This window comes from Acipenser ruthenus, chromosome 12 (genome assembly GCF_902713425.1).
Source record: "Acipenser ruthenus chromosome 12, fAciRut3.2 maternal haplotype, whole genome shotgun sequence".
NCBI classification, from domain to species: Eukaryota; Metazoa; Chordata; class Actinopteri; order Acipenseriformes; family Acipenseridae; genus Acipenser; species Acipenser ruthenus.
The window spans coordinates 33,532,870-33,551,125 of record NC_081200.1 but is presented as its reverse complement, the minus strand read 5'-3'; the positions used below and the strand labels follow the sequence as shown (position 1 = coordinate 33,551,125).

The 18,256-nt window shown below is 35.6% G+C and overlaps 2 protein-coding genes across 7 annotated transcripts in view; one reads left to right on the top strand and one right to left on the bottom strand.

The window, feature by feature from the left end:
- Positions 1-8,124, top strand: part of LOC117417215 (pappalysin-2-like) — a 75,684-nt gene extending 67,560 nt beyond the window's left edge. For 2 of the 3 annotated variants that reach the window (XM_034924616.2, XM_059034894.1), the window contains exons 22-23: positions 1,744-1,842; positions 7,131-8,124. In XM_034924616.2, coding sequence (XP_034780507.2) covers positions 1,744-1,842; positions 7,131-7,238 — 207 coding nt within the window. In that variant the 3' untranslated portion in view covers positions 7,239-8,124. The remainder of the gene's footprint in view (positions 1-1,743; positions 1,843-7,130) is intronic. The other variant, XM_059034895.1, reaches the window with a different exon arrangement.
- Positions 8,125-12,489: 4,365 nt separating this feature from the next.
- LOC117417311 (astrotactin-1-like) overlaps positions 12,490-18,256 on the bottom strand; it is a 192,444-nt gene continuing 186,677 nt past the window's right edge. For all 4 annotated transcript variants that reach the window (XM_034029362.3, XM_059034897.1, XM_034029365.3 and 1 more), the window contains one exon: positions 12,490-17,498. In XM_034029362.3, coding sequence (XP_033885253.3) covers positions 17,261-17,498 — 238 coding nt within the window. In that variant the 3' untranslated portion in view covers positions 12,490-17,260. The remainder of the gene's footprint in view (positions 17,499-18,256) is intronic.

Below are 18,256 nucleotides of genomic sequence, written 5' to 3'. Positions count from 1 at the left end.
GATGTTACAATATTAGTTTTGTATTGGTTTTGTTGTTGTATCGCACAGTTTAAATACAGGGTTTTATCTGCAAATGATTTTCAATTCAGGCTAATTTCAGGCTGTTCTGGAAAAAAATCATACCTGTCAGATCTGTTATCGAAAATATAGATTTATTTTATCTTGAACATTTTTTTACAGGCATTATTAATTGTGAAATGTTTATTTTGTGAAAGGCGCTTGTTATTGTGTTGCCATTCTGGTGGTGGTATTCAATTAAAGTATATTTTCTGTCATCCAAGTGTGAACATCTCTGTTGACTTGTCTACCAAGATTTCTCAATGTAGTGGCTTTGGTTTAGCTGCACTTGTGATAAAATAACAGATCGCAGTACATACTTAAAGCGCAAAAACAGAAATAGTGTTGCAATTATAATCACTTAGTTAAGCATAAGCAAAACAGATACTGAAGCATTTGCTACAAATGTAATATTGTTTATACACATCATTTTCATTTGAATGTTGTCTTTCTTCTACAAGACCTACAATTGCACATCTGTTGGATTAGCATCATTTTGTTTCTTTATGGGAAAAAAATGTATTTGTTTTTTTCTGACCTGGTTGATTTTATAGACAGGGTTCACTGGAGTTTGTTTCAACAATCATGTCTGTTTCATTTTCTTACCTTGACATGGCATTCTACAACATCATGCAGAGAGGACTGCTGTGAAGCCATGGGCATCTAATAGATATGCCCGTTGTAACCTCTACCTCAGACATGCATGGTAAACATGATGATGACTTCCACTTCAGTCTTCTAGGAATGTATTTTTGTACTTGGTGAAAGCATAAGTAAATAATAAGCCAGCATGGAATAATCTTTGTAAAAGGCAGAGAAACATGATGGTTAAAAACATGGTAAATACTGACATATGTGACTATTTCCAAGGGGTGGATTTTAAAAAGGGAAAGATCATAGTTTTATGTACCCGGTACATTTTTCATGTTAAAATTATATGTTGGGTAAAGAGGTTTGGGAGAGCAAAGTTTTAAACTGCCCTGCCTGGATAAACCTAAAACAATAAGAATTGAGAATCTTCTCATCAGCTGTCACATTATTCAGGGAAGAGGATTCAGGTATAGCCTGAACTCTTTGATCAATATTGGCAGTTTCTTGTTTATACTGCTGCTTGTGGACTAAGCAATTAGTGCGCCCAAAATGGTAGTGTGCCTATAGAAAGTCTACACCCCCTTGAACTTTTTTCACATTTTGTTGTGTCAGTGCCTCAGAGTTTCATGCATTTAAATGAGGAATTTTTTTCCACTTATCTACACACCATACTCCACACTGTTAAGGGGAAAAAAGTTTTTATTGAGAAAAAAATTATATATTAAAAATACAAAACTGAAAGATCATGAGTGGAGAATGGGAGAGAGAAGGAGAGTAAAGTAAAAACTAAAAACGAACTATTGCTACTCGTCTAGTTGTTTTGTTTAAACTTTTTATTTGTTAATTTGCAATAAACCGGAGCAAAAGCGCGTTTACTAAACAGACTGTGTCCATTCAGTTCCTGGTGTGACCACACGAGCCTTCGTGTCACACCCTCCCATCATTGTTACTGAATAGTGACACTCACCCAACCAATACATTGCAGACTAACGGATTTTCTCTTTTCGCATTCTACAGTGTTAAATAGAAAGCCTGAATATATGAAGCATTAAAATACGATTTATTCCCTGTTTTTTTATTTTTTTATTTTGATAGCCTTTCCAGGGCGATGGCTGGTGTGACACAATAAATAACCGGGCGCACTGTCAGTATGATGGAGGGGACTGCTGTCCTTCAACACTTTCATTTAGAAAGGTAACTGTCATGTTGTTGTTACATTACTACTGTATTACTCATTACTCATGTATTAATTTATTTATTTTTATTTATTTATTTATTAATCTACATTTTTTGAGATGTAAGGAACTGCAAACATTTTATTTTGCGTGGAGTATTAAGGCAGATGGCAATGGTGTATACTTCATCCGAATTTATCGTAGTTCTAGAATAAAAACCAAGCATATGAGTAAGGGCAGAAGTTGTATGGATCAATTTCCTTTATGTTTGAGTCAGTGTAAACATTCAAGCAAAAGTAACCAGTAGGAAACAACTGTAGATAGGAGCATTTAAATGCAAACATAACAATTGGGCCCTAATTCTGGATACATGTGGACCATAAGACCTTAAGAATGCTGCATACTATCGGTAGTGAACCTGCATGCTGGTTGCACACTACTTATGGAATGACACAGGCTTAACTGTTCTGTCTGCAAAGGTCCAGATGCTGCATAGATCAGTAACTTGCAGGCGTTTGTCTCAGTTATGTGCCAAGCTGGCAGCAAAGCTGGAAAGCAGTCGGGCACAGGGCTTATGTATATCGGAATCTATCACCTGTGGAAGACCAGCAGGTGTCATTTCCTTTGTGCAGAAGGCTGTAATAAGGAGGAAAAGCACAATTAAATCATGTTAAAATGGAGCGCATAGGCAGACTTCCTGCATTGTTATGAGACATTTAAATACCACAGAAAATTTGCGCCATCCAGTGACCTCACCTATAAACTAGAATTTATGGCTTATTACCTGGATTTTAAGATCACTTTTTGTTTTCTTTGTTTCTTAATATTTATTTTATAGTAATTGAGGCTTTCATGGAATAAGACTTGTCAACAACTGCTTCCACTTTTACACCGGCATTGGCAGTGACTGCTTTTTCGCTCATATTGTATAGCCTGTGTTGCAAATTTGCATTGCAATAACCTTTACAAGGTTTTGTACTAAATTTTATATATATATATATATATATATATATATATATAATATATATATATATATTAGGTGGCTCAGTTGAATCCTGGAAATGGACAGTGTCCTACCTACTCAGAATGACATTTTCAAATATTGTACATGCTATACACAAAATACACAAGTATCTGTAAGCTTGTCCCATGCTGAAATCCTGTCTACACTCTTCTCCTTTTCTATCCTATATTCCTATAGTTGCCAGGGCTGTTGTAATTAAACAGGTATGTTTATGGAGTAGCAGGACTAAAATTCTGTGCATTCTAAAATGTCTCCTAGCCTCAGCGGTAGATCACAAGCCACTAATATAATGAATTAATTTAAATATTAAGCTGTTGCCACTTTCTTTGTATCATGTGCGGAAGACTCTGCTGAATATGTGTTTGTTTTGTATCCTGCGGAGATGGCATGTTTCCCTTGCTGAGTGCTGGCAATTCCTTGTGTTGATTCTTAACATGTGTTGATCTGCGCTATTTCTCCTGTTGTGGCCTTTTTCTTTTTCTGGTTTACCCCCAATATTCTCAGTTTCACATGATTCTCTGTGCTGCATGATCCTTTAATCACAGTTGCTTTATACTCCAGAGAAGGATTAATGAATGCGGCAAAATAACGAGAAATATTGCACTCTCATTTGTTACCCAGTGCTAGAAGGCTTATTGGATGGAAGTTTGTCTGTGTGTGTGTGTATGTGTATGTGTGTGTGTATATATATATATATATATATATATATATATATATATATATATATATATATAATATACAAAAACACACACACACACACACATATATATATATATATATATATATATATATATATATATATATACATACAGTGGTTTGCAGAAGTATTCACCCCCCCCTGCAAAGTTTTCACATTTTGTTGGCACCTGAGCATACTCCACGACGCTTTCAAATTAGACTTTACACGTAGAAGCTACACAAACTACTCCACATTGATAAAGTTAAAAAATGCATATAGAATATAAATAAGTAGGATTGACAGAGAAAAATGGATTCATCTCGGTTGCATAAGTATTCAACCCCTTTGCACACTAGAGTGATTGAACAAGAAGAGAATTAATGTTCTTGAGTGGCCCAGTCAAAGTCTTGACTTGAATCCAGTCAAATATTTATGGCGAGACTTGAAGATTGCAGTCCATCGACGAACCCCAACAAACTAATCAGAACTGGAGCAATTTTCCTGTGAAGAATGGGCAAAAATGTCACCATTCTACTGTGCAAAGCTAGTAGAGATCTATCCAGAAACACTCATAGCAGTATTGCTGCAAAAAGTGCTTCTACCAAGTACTGACTTAAGGGGCTGAATACTTATGCAACCAGTAAATTTCATTTCATACATTTTCTTTGCAAGTTTTGCTCACATTTAACCTCCTCCTCATGTAACATTGTTCAGTTTAACCACTACAGCTTTGAATAAAAAAAGTTTGTTTGAAAAACTGTGCATAAATTATTTGTAATTCAACAAAATGTGAAAACTTTGCAGGGGGGTGAATACTTCTGCAAACCACTGTGTATATACACAGAATGCTTAGGGTCATTATCCTGCTGGAATACAAACTTCCATCCAATAAGCCTTCTAGCACTGGGTAGCAAATGAGAGTGCAACATTTCTTGTTATTTTGCAGCATTCATTAATCCTTCTACAATGCAAAGGTCACCAGTGCCTGAGGAAGAAAAACAAGCCCATGCCATCACACAACCTCCACCATGTTTAACACTGGGCATGTTGAACTTTTCTTTAAATTCTTCTCCTCTCTTCCTCCAAACAAGGTTGCTTTCTTGGTGAAAAAAGTTAGATTTTAGATCCCTATCACCATAAAATTTGGTTGAATAAATGATCAGGCTTCTTCAACTATTCAACTCCAATCGCTTTCTTTTGTGTATTGTTCAACAAAGGTTTGCATCTTGGTTTCACCCATGGACATTCATCTTGTTAAGGTATCATTGAATTGTTCGCTTGTGAATTTCTTGACCATTGTCTCTCAGTTCTTGTGTCAAATCTTTTGCCAGGCTGCTCGAACGATACTTCTTCCAGATTTTACAGAAATCTTTCTTGGTCTTCCACACCTGGAGCTAGTTGCAGTAGTTCTTGTTCTCCTGTGTTTGTCAATAATAGCCCACACAGTGCTTTTTCGGTAAATCAAATCATTCTGCTATTGTTCTGGTAGTTTCTCCTTTTTTGTTTCGTTGTATCAGTGCCATTTTGAGATTGTTGTACTGGCGGATAGTCGTAAAACAGGGGTGCAGAAAAGAACGGTCGAAAAATGCGATCCTCCAGCTGATCTCCTTTGAAAATAACCCCCTATGTGTTTCTCAATATATAACAGCACTGATCCAATTAATGCTTCAGTAGTACAAACATCTACTCTAAGTAATGCCCATATAAGAACAGAATACATTTTAAGTAGTTAGTCTGAAAGGGAAGTTAGACTTCACCATGGTCACTTACCCCAATTGATATGGAGTTTTCTATTCAGCCAATGAACACTGGCTAGGTCTCTGGGAAACATATCCAAATCAGAAATATATGAATAAATTGTGGGCTATAAATAATTTACCTTCATAGCAGAGGCTAAACTTAGATGGAATTTCATACTTAGCACATATGTGGCAATTTATAGCATCATTATTGTTCAAGGAACCAAAACCTGCATGCCAAACCCTACTGATTAGGATTTTTACTTTTTTTATTTACTTTTTGGCCTACCATACGTTAACACTGGAATATATTCTGGATATCTGATTCCCCAAATTGAATTCAATGTTGAATTAAATATACAGTTAGGTGTTTGAGGTCAGACTGTAGAGGGACTTGGGTGATGTTTCTCATTAGTCTGTGGAGATTCACAAATAGGTATTCCCAGTTGAAGTTTCTAAGGGGATTTATTTTATTATTTTATTAAAGCTTCTGCCAATGTAATTTCTGAACCGGGAGAGCAGTCCTGAAAATTACGAGGTTACTGAATTTTATCAGCTCGTAAAACAGCAACGTGCCATTCCCACATTAAAGCTACTGTGTGCCGCCACAAGGCATGATGTCATTCTCAGCCAAGCAAAACAGCTAATATCTACACACGCAAAGCATGGTCACGCTTTCACTGTGAAAACAGGCAGATGTGCACAGCACTATGCTATGTGGTTTTCACGTCGTGTAACTTGTATAATGACACACCTTTTACACCATCAGTTTCCTATATATAAAATAACAACACTGCACTACCTGTTCCTATTTAAGATTAACTTTCTAAAATTCTTCACTAGATTTCATGTGCTTTCTTGGCCATTTAAGATGCTCTGACCTTCCTGATGACTCATTTTAGCTGTTGATGTGCAGTTCCTTACATTTACAGTTTCAACAACCATCAATTTCTTTGGCGATCTGACATGTTTTCTATTCAGTTAATTCTTGCTTTTGCATTGCTGTTGCTGTTAATTCTTCTGACATGGGCTTTAACTAATGTTATTGCACCTTGTACCAAATATTTATACTGGGTAGATGTACCTGCCAAAGGTGAGACTAGCAGCATGATTTTCAAAAGGGGCAAAATAGGAATTAGGTCACAAAGTGATTACTAAAACCTGATTTGGGTATATGGCTTTCAAAAGGGTTTAGATGAAATTAGTTGTGTATTCACCTGTTGACGCTTTAGAAATATAAATCAAGTGACGTGGTTACATTAATCAGGCTTTAAAAATCATTTTGCAACCTGAAAATCATGCTGAAAGTTTAGCATATACATTGAGGCGTAGCAGTCCCAAACACAAGGCAGTGGCAAGAATAGTAGACCCAAACACAGAAAACAGCAATTCATAGCTTTCACACACTTACAAAACAAATCGTTTAAACAAACAATCAAAAAGGTTTAAACAAACACATCCAGAATACATCAAAACAGCACCCAAGCTTAGGCTATCTCAAGTACTATCTGCTGCTCTCAACACTATTCAGGCTGGGCAACGCCTCCACTGAACCGTCTCCCAAAACAAAAATTTTTTTGTCTTTTATATTGCATGTGGCTTAATTGACAATCAATAAATCAATTACCACCTGGCCACAACCCACACTGTTCTAATAAGCCAATTAAAATGATGTAGCTGTGCTAACAGCCATCTTGGCTGTAGGCTGTTTGCCCACTCTTGAGCCAAGATAGATTTTTAAATTACTCTGTAGTTCAAAGGAAATCAAAGGAGATGAGATTTAGATTAAAAAAACTTCAGTTTCTGAAGCCAGGGGTATGAAGAAATAAGATAGCGATTTATATAATGGGAATTCTATTTTTCAGGTTATTCCATTCGGGGCTGATTGCGACCAAGATGAGTGTTCGTGCCGTGATCCAAATGCTGAGGAGAATCAACAGAGAACAAGGCAGCAGAGTGCTGGATTCCCCTAAAAGCAGTTACAAAATGTGTGTGTGTGTGTGTGTGTGTGTATATATATATATATATATATATATATATATATATATATATATACACACATTAAAATAAGTAATGTAGAATGTTGTTATCTGTTCTTAAAAGGACCATATGAACACCAGGACCATAACAGATAAGACATTTTCCCTCCTCTGAATGGTTTATTTTGCCTCTTGAGGGGTCCGGAGTGAGCAGGGGAGGGTAGGGCAGAAGAAATTAAGTAACTAAAAGCTTTGTTATTACTCTTTCATTTATACCAACCTACAAAATAGACATATCTAATATATTCTGACAGTTTCTAACAAGTAGATGTCTATAAAATTATATTGGGGACCAATAGTTATTTTTATTTTGGAAATGTGTACTGAAAACATGTTATTTATATTATGAGCATGGTTGTAGAAAACTGCTACTCTGCTGCATACAGTATAGTAAATCACAGTCCAAGGCTACATTGAATATTGCACATAATTGCTTTTATATTTTGGTCAGATGGGAGTGTTTGTTGACTTTGCCTGTTATAGGATTCTCAGTGATTGGGCTTAAAACATTTTCAGAAATCAGGAAGGCCTGCAATAAGGATATCATTGCTTATTTCACTTATTTGTTTTACATTCAAAATGCATGGTGTTTGACTTAAGGAGCGTGGATGCTATTTGTTACTACTTTATTTTATATAGTTCTCATAATGTTTGCTTATTCAAAGGAGGGGGGGATATAATGGAGAATGTCCACCGCTCGTTATACATGCCTTACAAACTGGATAGAAAACAAAGATTGTTGCTGATCTTCACAAAAGTAAATATGAAGTGATTTCTTCATTTCTGAAGTTCTGAAGTAAACCACTAGCTTTGTTAAGTCTACCAGTGCGCTAACTGTCATTATAGTCTGCTGAAAATCAGCCAATCAGAGTGCCAGTTTCAACTGGGGCACCTCTCAGAATATCCTTGAAAATTACAGTGGACTGAAAAGCAGTATGTGTGTATATATATATATATATATATATATAATAGTGAAAAAAAGTTGAGCGTCTGTGTAAACAGACCTTGCCTTTCAGCCTCAGTCCCTTCACTTCTGCTCTTGCCAATATTCCCTCTTACACAGACTTTCTCTGTCCTATAGCCCTATGTCCTTTATGGCTGAGGAAAATCTTGTGTAAGGAAAATCTTGTTCTGTTTAACATGATCCTAGTTTTTAAAGCCAGGGGTGTGATGAAATAGAACAGCGATTTATATAATGGGAATTATATAAGGTTATTCCTATATTAGGCAAACCGTGAGTGGAAAAAAAAAAAAATCTTATATGCCCCCTTCTTTACAAAATGCATCACTAGGTGCATGTAACTGTTGCCAAGGTATGTCTAAAACCAGACCATCAACATCAATACTGTAATGGTATCCGGTCCAAACAGATCACTCCTGTTAAGTTTATATAATGGTACCATTTAAGTTTATATCTTTGGTATAATTTTTGGTAGAAGATAACATATAACAACTGCTGCTTAAAAGACTTTGCTCTCTCTCAGCACAAGGTCTGGAACTTGGTTACAATGGGTCAGAAATTAGAAAATAATACAGCCTCCTGCTGAACTCTCTACACAAGCTTACTATTTGTCATTACAGGCCGTAAAGATTGTGTTGTTTAATTGTGCTTTTTTTTCCACTAATCAAAAAAAAAGGAAAGTGTTCAGTTCTCCATTAGCAAATAGGTCAATTTAATTGTTAAGTAACACAAACGGTTAATTCACTATGCAGACTGAACAAAAATTAATCTATATTAACAGGAAAGGAGAGATAGCAGGTTGGTGTTGATGTTTCTGCTTCCAATCAGTCTTCTATAAGTCTGAGTTGCATATTGTTCCATTTCCTGCAAGTGGTTTGAAGCAGGTATGGTGCATATTGGGAACAATGTGGCTGAATGGGAATAGTGTCAGTGCAAGGATCATTTGGGCATGGACACACTTTCAATTTCTCCTTTTTCGCAAGGCTCCTAATAAGCAAAACCAATAATATGTGTAGAGCTTCTTTGTTATATAACACTTTTCAGACTTGTCAAACATCAAGTAAATAATTGCAGATTTTGTGGTATGCTGAGACACTGTGGTGTACATCAAAACAAGTCAATCCAAGCAAATTATTTTATTCACAGATATGTTGCTGATCTGTGTTTAAAGACATTCTTAGTAAAGACCTGTCATTAAGGGTATTTGACAGGCAAACAATAATTTCCTGGCATCACTGTGGAGTTGATATGTTAGCAGTTTAAATAGAGGCTGAGTACCATCATCTCCTAGGCTATTGATTTAACTTTTGATCACTGCTATGAATCTAATATGAACTGCTCTGTCAGTTTGTACGACTTAGTCATTTTGTTTTGCAGAAGTATTACACATTATTCAGTAAACCATATACAATAAATAATATTCAACAGTATGTAAAATGAACAGCTCCAACATACAGTGAAATGAAAAAACTTCTGTCAAAATACACTAGAACAGTGGTGACCAATATGTGGATTGCAAAAGGTTTTTGGTGGCTCTCAGGACAGATCAGAACTAGCAGAACAACAGTTTTTGTTACAGCTGATGGCAAATAAAAATCCCTGACTAATAATACGTTAAAATAAATATTAACTTCTAACAACAGATGGTGCTAATACTTGTAATGTTAATAACATAATGTTTTTAACGTTATGCTCCAATCACCTACATTGAGATCAACAGAGAACGTTCCGCTAGCTGTTCATCGGTGTGCAGTTACAAGTTTGTGTCGAGGTTTCAATGGATCGTTTTGTGGTACGAGTTTCAAAAGATAGGTAGAGCCTTCTGTGTTGTCCAGTAGCACAGATGAAAATATACCGACAGTTTCTGCATATGAGACTAAAAAAATGCTTGTGCGAACTTACATTTTAATTTCGGCACACGTGTGAGACTAGAAATTCCTAAAGGTTGACTATAAAAAATAAACTTGATTTTGTTTCAGCTGAAAGTATAAAACAAACGAACAAAAAAACCTCAGTCTGATCTAAACTCATTGCTCAATCGTAATGTACTCTGGGAATGTAGTTTATTGGTGTCCTCTGCCCACTGTTAATCACACATTAAAAACTAAAATCCCATACCCCACCAGTTTAACTGACTTATCAGTGCGATGGCTACTCGTTTCTAGACAGTTTGAAAACTTGTCAAACCAAGATGAGGAAAATAACAAATTATCTTCATGTGATTGAAGAGGTTTCAAAAGAAAAACGCTATGAACAAAATTCAGATATGTCAGCGTCTTTACAAGAAATTAGCAATTAAGGTATGTCAGAAGATGAACACGAACACGGAACTTTGAGAAGGGCTGTGTTAGTTACAGCGTGTTCACAGTTGTAAGTAGCAAAAGAACATACAAGTTCAATCACAGTGGCTATAAGATTTTCCCTGCCTTAAATTTGACAATGTTTAAAGAAATAAATCATGTTTTGCACGTTTTGTCAGGATGCAGGGGAACTGATGGCAGGCAAGACTGCATTTTTAAAAGGGAGCCAGAAGTTAAAACGTGAAAGTATATTAAAACACAGTGCTTCAAAACTGCACGCAATGTGCAGAGAGGCATACATCCAGAAACGTCAGCCACACCATCCTGCTACCATAAACACACAAGTAGCACATTCTGATAAAGATGCTACCAGTCAGTTAAAAATCATTTAAGTTGAAGAAAAAAAGGTGTCCATTATAATTTTATTGATGCAAAAGTATTGAACTACACAAGTGTTATGTGAGAAAGGAAGGAAAAATGTTTTGTAGATATTCAACAATAAATTTGAGCAAAATTATGTATATATATATTTTTTTGTGTTCCCCTAAATATTTCAGTGTGCGCCTACGTTTTTTAACTTAGGCGCACATGTGCCTAAAAAAAAGTTAGCATAGAGCCCAGCCTACACCAGGTTTCAAGACTCAGATATTAAATCCCATTAATAATTGGTGGTCATAGCTTACTGGTGGATCGTGGAGCCCGTTGAGATCCACCAAATGGATCGCAGTATTTGGTGTATTGGCCACCACTGCACTAGAATTACATTTGTATAATGGCAACTTTTAAAAAGTAACACATAACAAACAATACGCTAACTGTTTTTGTTTTGTTATTTAGTACTTTATAAAATACATTATAAGGGACAGTAGTGGTGCCATATGTAAAATGTAACCCTGTAGGTTTAGTGGGTTAGTCACAGGCCACAACCAAAATATTTTTCCACAAAGTTAGATATTTCCTATTTTTACCCAATGGCCCTGTGATGCATTTCTTTATAAACAAAGGATTCTCAAGACAAAGTGTGAAGAAGAGATCATGGGCTCAGATTAGGGGTTTCATGTTTCTGAGTACATGACATCAAAGAGCTATTGATTTACACATCAGTGTGAAGTATATCTGCGGGCACAGATCTGTCCCCTCCTGATGTAAGAGGAGTGGTCAGAGAGAAATGGGCGTGCAATCGTGTGTGGATGGGATCTATATTTACTGTTGTTATTTCCTGTACATGTGGGATATAATTAACCTTATCTGTGGCATTTGAATAATAATTAAAAAAAAGATATATCCTTAGGGCTCCCTAATTGTGGACCTTGTTGGTTGCTTTACAGTATAACACCATAGTGTTGCTAAATGAGCTTGTTTCGATGTACACATATATAACAAATGAAGCACCAGAACAATGCTTTCCTGTGTTATTTCTTGGGTTAAACAGAATGTATTTTACCGAGCTGCTGCTTTGAGTTCACAACTGTTGACCTCAGATTCAAAACAACATGCCTGTATAATAATAGTGAGCTACAGAGAGCTGTTATACCGAACACTTCATGACAAGGTTTGCTTTTCACACATTAATACTTCAACATGAACAACAATGCTGCTAAATGACATTTTGGTGTATTAATGAATATATGTATTTGATATATATTTGACTTTGTCAATGGCTGGAAAGTACAGTGATTCTCTCTTGCTGGGTTTCACTGCTTAATTAGACAACCAAAGGTTACAAGGTACACAAACGTTCATGCCCAGACAGGGACTACTCAAGTTTCTTTGTGTAACCATAGAATGTGTGTATTTCATTGCCTTTGTTGGTCCAGTAAAAGGCATGGTACTACCTATGCACTTGTTTATTTCTTAAGAACCAAGAATATTTAAACGAATACAAAATTATTGACTTTGACTCTTGGAAATTTAATCACAAATGTTTTTGGTTTTTTTTAACTATAAAGGTTCTGCAATTCTATGTTCTATGAGTGTATTTCAAATCCACTCAACAGGAAGAATAAAGCATACAATACACTGGTCACTTGGAGATATATTTTAACATGGATTAATACTAACATGTAAAACAACATGTATACAATAATAAACTGTATTGCACATGTATTAACAATGTATGAAATGCCTTTTTATTGTTTTGTCTTGATTCAAAACACTGATAGCTAGAACATACAGTAGTTTTTCTATCTATGGCTAGTGATTTACAGGTTGGGAAAGTCTAATTGGGCCTTTGTCATACACTATCCCCATTGTCCTAGGAATGACAGTAGAGAATCAAAAGAGGTAACTATTCCCTGAAATTTTTTTCCTTCTCACTATAATCCTCTAAAGAAAGTTGTCCCCTGCTGCCTCCTTTCAGGCCTTCTTGCTGGCCAGCTGAAACAAGCAGCACTGAGAAAATGTATTTCCTACTGTTTAAACGCTGCTCTGAAGACTGTGCCTCACTGCAAAAGTATTTACAGCAATTGAGTACCTGAGCAGCCTAATTACCTCAAAACAGATTGGAAGTTGGGAGCTCATTATTTCTCATTATTTCTCTCTGCCCTACACCACTTGGACCGTGAGTCCATTTGGACCGTGCTTGTGAAGAGCCAGGCCAAATGAACAGTCAAAAAAGTATTTGGTCATCTTGCATACAGAAACCACAAAACAATATTATATATAACAACCCCTACTTGGGTACCTTAGGTAATATATTGAAGGAGTTTCTGAAGTGCAATAGCCATATACAGACAATGCCAGATCAATTTATGAAGCTGCATCTAGCAATAAATAATGGAAGTAACTTAAGAGAGTGTACAGTAGAACATAGTTACAGTATCTTAGCCTGCAATCACACTTTAATTAATGCCATGACGTTTTGCACAAAACTCCCTACAGGAGCATCATTTAAAAGAGAAGGATAAGCTGAAGAATTTGGCACAAACTGGATCAGATACCATTGATTTAAGAAGATTTGTATTGGTGTGGAATGGACATTACCATAATACCACATGTACATACAAATAGACAATATAACATATTTCTTTTAGATTACATTATTTTTGTTCTCATGTTAAATATCAAAGAACACAATTGAAAAGGTAAAGAGAACATCCGGTATACATCTAGCACACATCAGTTAATCCTGACTTTACAAAATGTTACACATGCAAATTTAAAAAGATATCTATAAAAACAATCCCCAGCCCATGGTTCATTTGAGTGTAATGAATGTAGATGGCTTCAACATTTTTTACAGCTGTATAATTGATTCCTAAAGATATTATCGCTTTCTGCTTCAATCACAACCATTTCACATTACAAATTAAAAGTTAGATTAAAACAAATGCACTCTAGTTGTTTATTCTCATATTGCTCAACTAAATGGAAGCCAGATAAACAATAAAATGACTTGAGCAAAAAAAAAAACTGATAAAAATACAATCTACACTTTCAGAGTCAAAAGATTTGAAACAGCACCCCTAACGTATATCTAATAATACAATGTATACATCTGAATTAGAAGAATAAAACCATGGCACATGTAAGTAAGTAAAAGGGAGAGCATGATTTTTGAAGAGTCGAATTTTTATTTTCGCTGAGGTTTCATTACTGGCCCATCCATCACAATATTGCATTACTGTGGCATCTTTTGACTAATAATATATAACTCTGAGATCATCAACTACTGTAATTGTTGTCACAGTAAAAAAGCTGAACATATTTAAACACTATATATATATATATACATATATATATATATATATATATATATATATATATATATATATTAGGGGTTTTAATCGATTAATCATGCCTGTGGGTGTTGATCAATTAAAAAAATTATTGATCGATTAATCTAGTCTGTCCACGTGCTGTAGCAAAAAGCAGTGCGTGTTAAAGAAATCTAGAAAGATGGCGGAGTACCAACATTTTGCTTTAACTCAGAACAGTGTTTTTCAGATGTTATTAGGGGTACGCCAAGACCTAACTGGAAAATACATTTTTCTGACTTCCTGGCGATTGTAAAAGCTCCACGGTAAATGGCAGACTCAGTGGCTCTTGAGGATGATTTACTCTATCAACTATCCAGGGAGGGATCACGTTTATTCTGACCAACCCCTGTCCACAGAGCATGTGTCGTTTCACACCTATTGTAGCTCAGCGCCTCTATTGCCTAGCCCTCCTTCATTTGAAAGTGTAGTGGTGGCGGGTTTTAATATCAGGTACATTTTGTTCACAAATAAAATAGAATAAAAATTTAGATTTAGATACAGCTTCAGTTTATAAATGGGGGGGTGAGGTGGCTTAGCTTTTAGTTTAATTTACGTGATTTGCTCCGTGCAGAATTTAGAAAACGAGCAAACGAGGGTGCAACATTTAAGTGACTAGTTTTTTGTATTGGTGTCAATACAATAAAAAAATTGTGATTGTAATAAGGTGTATCCCTCTTAAATTTATATTATAATTTTATTTTACTGTTTATTAGAAGGGGTAGGGAGCAAAAAAAATATCTCTGGGGGGCACAGCAAAAACACTTTGGGAACAATTGGCTCAGAAGAAAGGAAAAAAACTACAACTTGCAAGATTTGCTCTTAGGGGTTTTCTTTCACAGCAATACTACAAGTTTATCTTATCATCTGAGTCGCAAGTAAGTTGATTTTTCTTTTTAACAATGTACATTTACAACTCTAGCCTAAAAACAGCCCAATATATCCAACACAGTACTGGTTTTAGTACAGCTGCTAATTTACAGTAATGCATGGCACAGTATTTTATGTATTATATTTTTAAAAAAAAACTTGCTTCAGCTAACTTCAGATTACATGCAAGTAAACATTTTCCTTTATCGTCAAATTGTTAAATTAAAGTTGCCTGTAAAACATTAGGTGTCATTAATCAATGCTTGCAAAAAATAGCATTAATACCAAGTGTTACTTTTAGTTGTAGTTCACTACAATTGCATATTATAGCAAATGGGTGTGATTAATCGATTCATTAATTGTCCAAATGGACTGATTAAACGATTAAAAGAAAATGCAAAGACTGCTCCGATTACCAGATTAATGGGACAAATTAATCAACTAAATATTTGATCGCAGATTCATTATTTTTGGCTGGGCATTTTGAACTCCATTTCCCAACATCCCCTGCTGAGAAAGAATGCGCGCGAGAAGCTTCCCGCGTCAGTTTGTATCTGGTTTGTTGTTTCTACACGCACACACACACACACAGTTACACTTTACATTTTCTACAATGTCCAGAACGATCCTCAATGTCTGCTGCCAGCTTGGAAAAATATGTCTGCATTTACTACAATCAAAGCAGACTTTATTCATTTTAAAACTGTGTTGGTGAAAAGGGAGTTTATGTTTGAGTTGGATGTACAAAGTTCATTTCAACGGAGTTGACTGTGCAGTGCAGCATTTATTATTTACGATTCCTTCATTTGGCCAGGCATGGTTTCGGGCGAGTAAATGTCTTTTACTAGTGTCACAAGCTGCGACTATAACGTTTTGTTTTATTGATTTTAGTACTGTTAATATTATATTACTGTTCAAGTTGTTTATGTATACTTATTTTTACTAGTTTATATTGTGGAAGATGGGTAGGAGAGTTGTTTTAACCGATGTTTACCTGTTTTTTTTTTTTTTTTTTTTTTTAATGCCGAAAACCCAGAAGCCCTAAATATAATGTACAAAATAAATAAAATAAAGGTTGTTCATAAGGAACCATAAGTGTTATATACGGTATATCCATTCTCAGTTCTTGTGCATTATATTTTGCTATTAAACTTTCATGGATTGACGTTGTTCTATGAAAATGTGTTACATTTACTGAAATAAAAACGCTTTTAAAATGACCAAATTCCCATTGGGCTCATGTTATTTTAGATTATATTGAATTTTTTAAGTATTACTATGCAGGACAGCCACTATAAGATTGTTACCTTTATTAAAAATGTGCAGGGATGACTACCGATTAATATAGCAATTAATCAACTAATGCCCAAAAATTAACCGATAGTCTAACTGTACTGTGATCCTACAGTGCCTGGCTGTTATTTTAAATCACTTTTTGGAACTGACCCTGCAGAGCAGTGATTCAGTGTTTTTGACATAATATAATCTTATAACTTGAAGCCTTAAAACTCAACACATGGCAGGGCACATCTTGCAACTTATTGTATATAACCCTCTTAGGTAAGTTAACACCGTTGTGTGTTTGTTATATAAAAACCAGTGTCATAAACACAATTTACCTCTGAAGTTAAGCGCTACAATCAACATTTTAAGAAAATGAAATAGTCAATTACAATATTATTTACATTTTTGGGATTGATTATAAGACTTTTATTCCCCCCAAAACTTCTTCCAATAAATCCCAAGTCTCAGACTACAGTGTGTTTAACATAGGAGGGATGAGATGGCTCAGCTATCGACGTGTTGCATTGGGTTCTGAAATCCGTCCCTGGTTGTTATTTTGAAGCAATGCTGGGATGTAGATGGGAAAGCAAACATCTAGAAGCAAAAACCTGACTTACTGGAGGAGTCAGCACAGGATACTTTAATCTAATTATGTGTAACCGTGTTAAGGGAACTTGAGACGTCAGAGCAGATTTGTTTCAGAGAAAATGCAATCCAGACATGTACCCTCAGACTCAAGTAATGTTTGGCAATCCTTCATCCATTCAGCCAAATAAAGTCTGCTCTTCAGAGGACCTTGAGCTCCCCATAGTCATTATATAGCACCGAGAGCACCTGTTCTTCAGAGGCCTTCCTGATGTCGAGGCTCAGGTCAACCCAGTTGATGCCAAAGGATTTTGTGTCGGTGTAGTGGCAGGACAGATACTTCAGAGAGACTCTGCGCAGACTGATCTTCGGCTCCTGAAGCAGGCCGCTGCACCAGCCACTGAGGTGATCTAAATGGGAGAGGATTAACCCAGCCTTCCTGTAAGTGAACAACAACAACAACAACAATGAGAAATAAAACTAATATCAGATACAGCTTCAGCCCCTTCACTTCTTTAAGATCTCAAATATACAGTGTTAAGAGAGTATCAAGACACTTTGTATTAAGAAAGAAGATTGCTTTGTCTAAGATGTAATTGTTTTGCTTAAATGGTATGCATTGGTTGTTATTATTTTTAAGAAATTGTATATAGTGTGAATGGTGTTTGTTATACTGTAACCGAGTGAACTGCTGCTCCCTAGGACCCCCCTGAAAATGGGATGATTTGCACCTCAAGGAGTTTTTTCCTAGTGTGCGGAATTTAAATGAATACCGTAAATAAATACATATTTAGTTTAGGATATCTTTAATATATCTAAAATGGGCAAGAAAATCTCTCTAGGGTATCTCCAATAATTAACTTTTCTAATGGACCTATAATACAACTGTGGTTAAACCAAACTGTAAGGTGTAGATAATTGTTTACACAGGCAGGAGACGGACTGCTTGGCTGAGCCTCCTATCCAAACCAGAAACTGCAATGAAAAGCAGGGTGAAGAATGAAAACTGAGTATTAGTGGAGGGAAACATAAATTGTTTAACTGGGCCATTACTAACCACAAGGTTAAGAAGCACAACAACAGATTCATCAAAATTATGAGCTTTTATATTTCAACCCTGCTCCAAACTGAAACTAGGCTATTTCATTAAGGGACTTTCATTTTAATTTCATTTATATTCATCTACAGGTGACCACA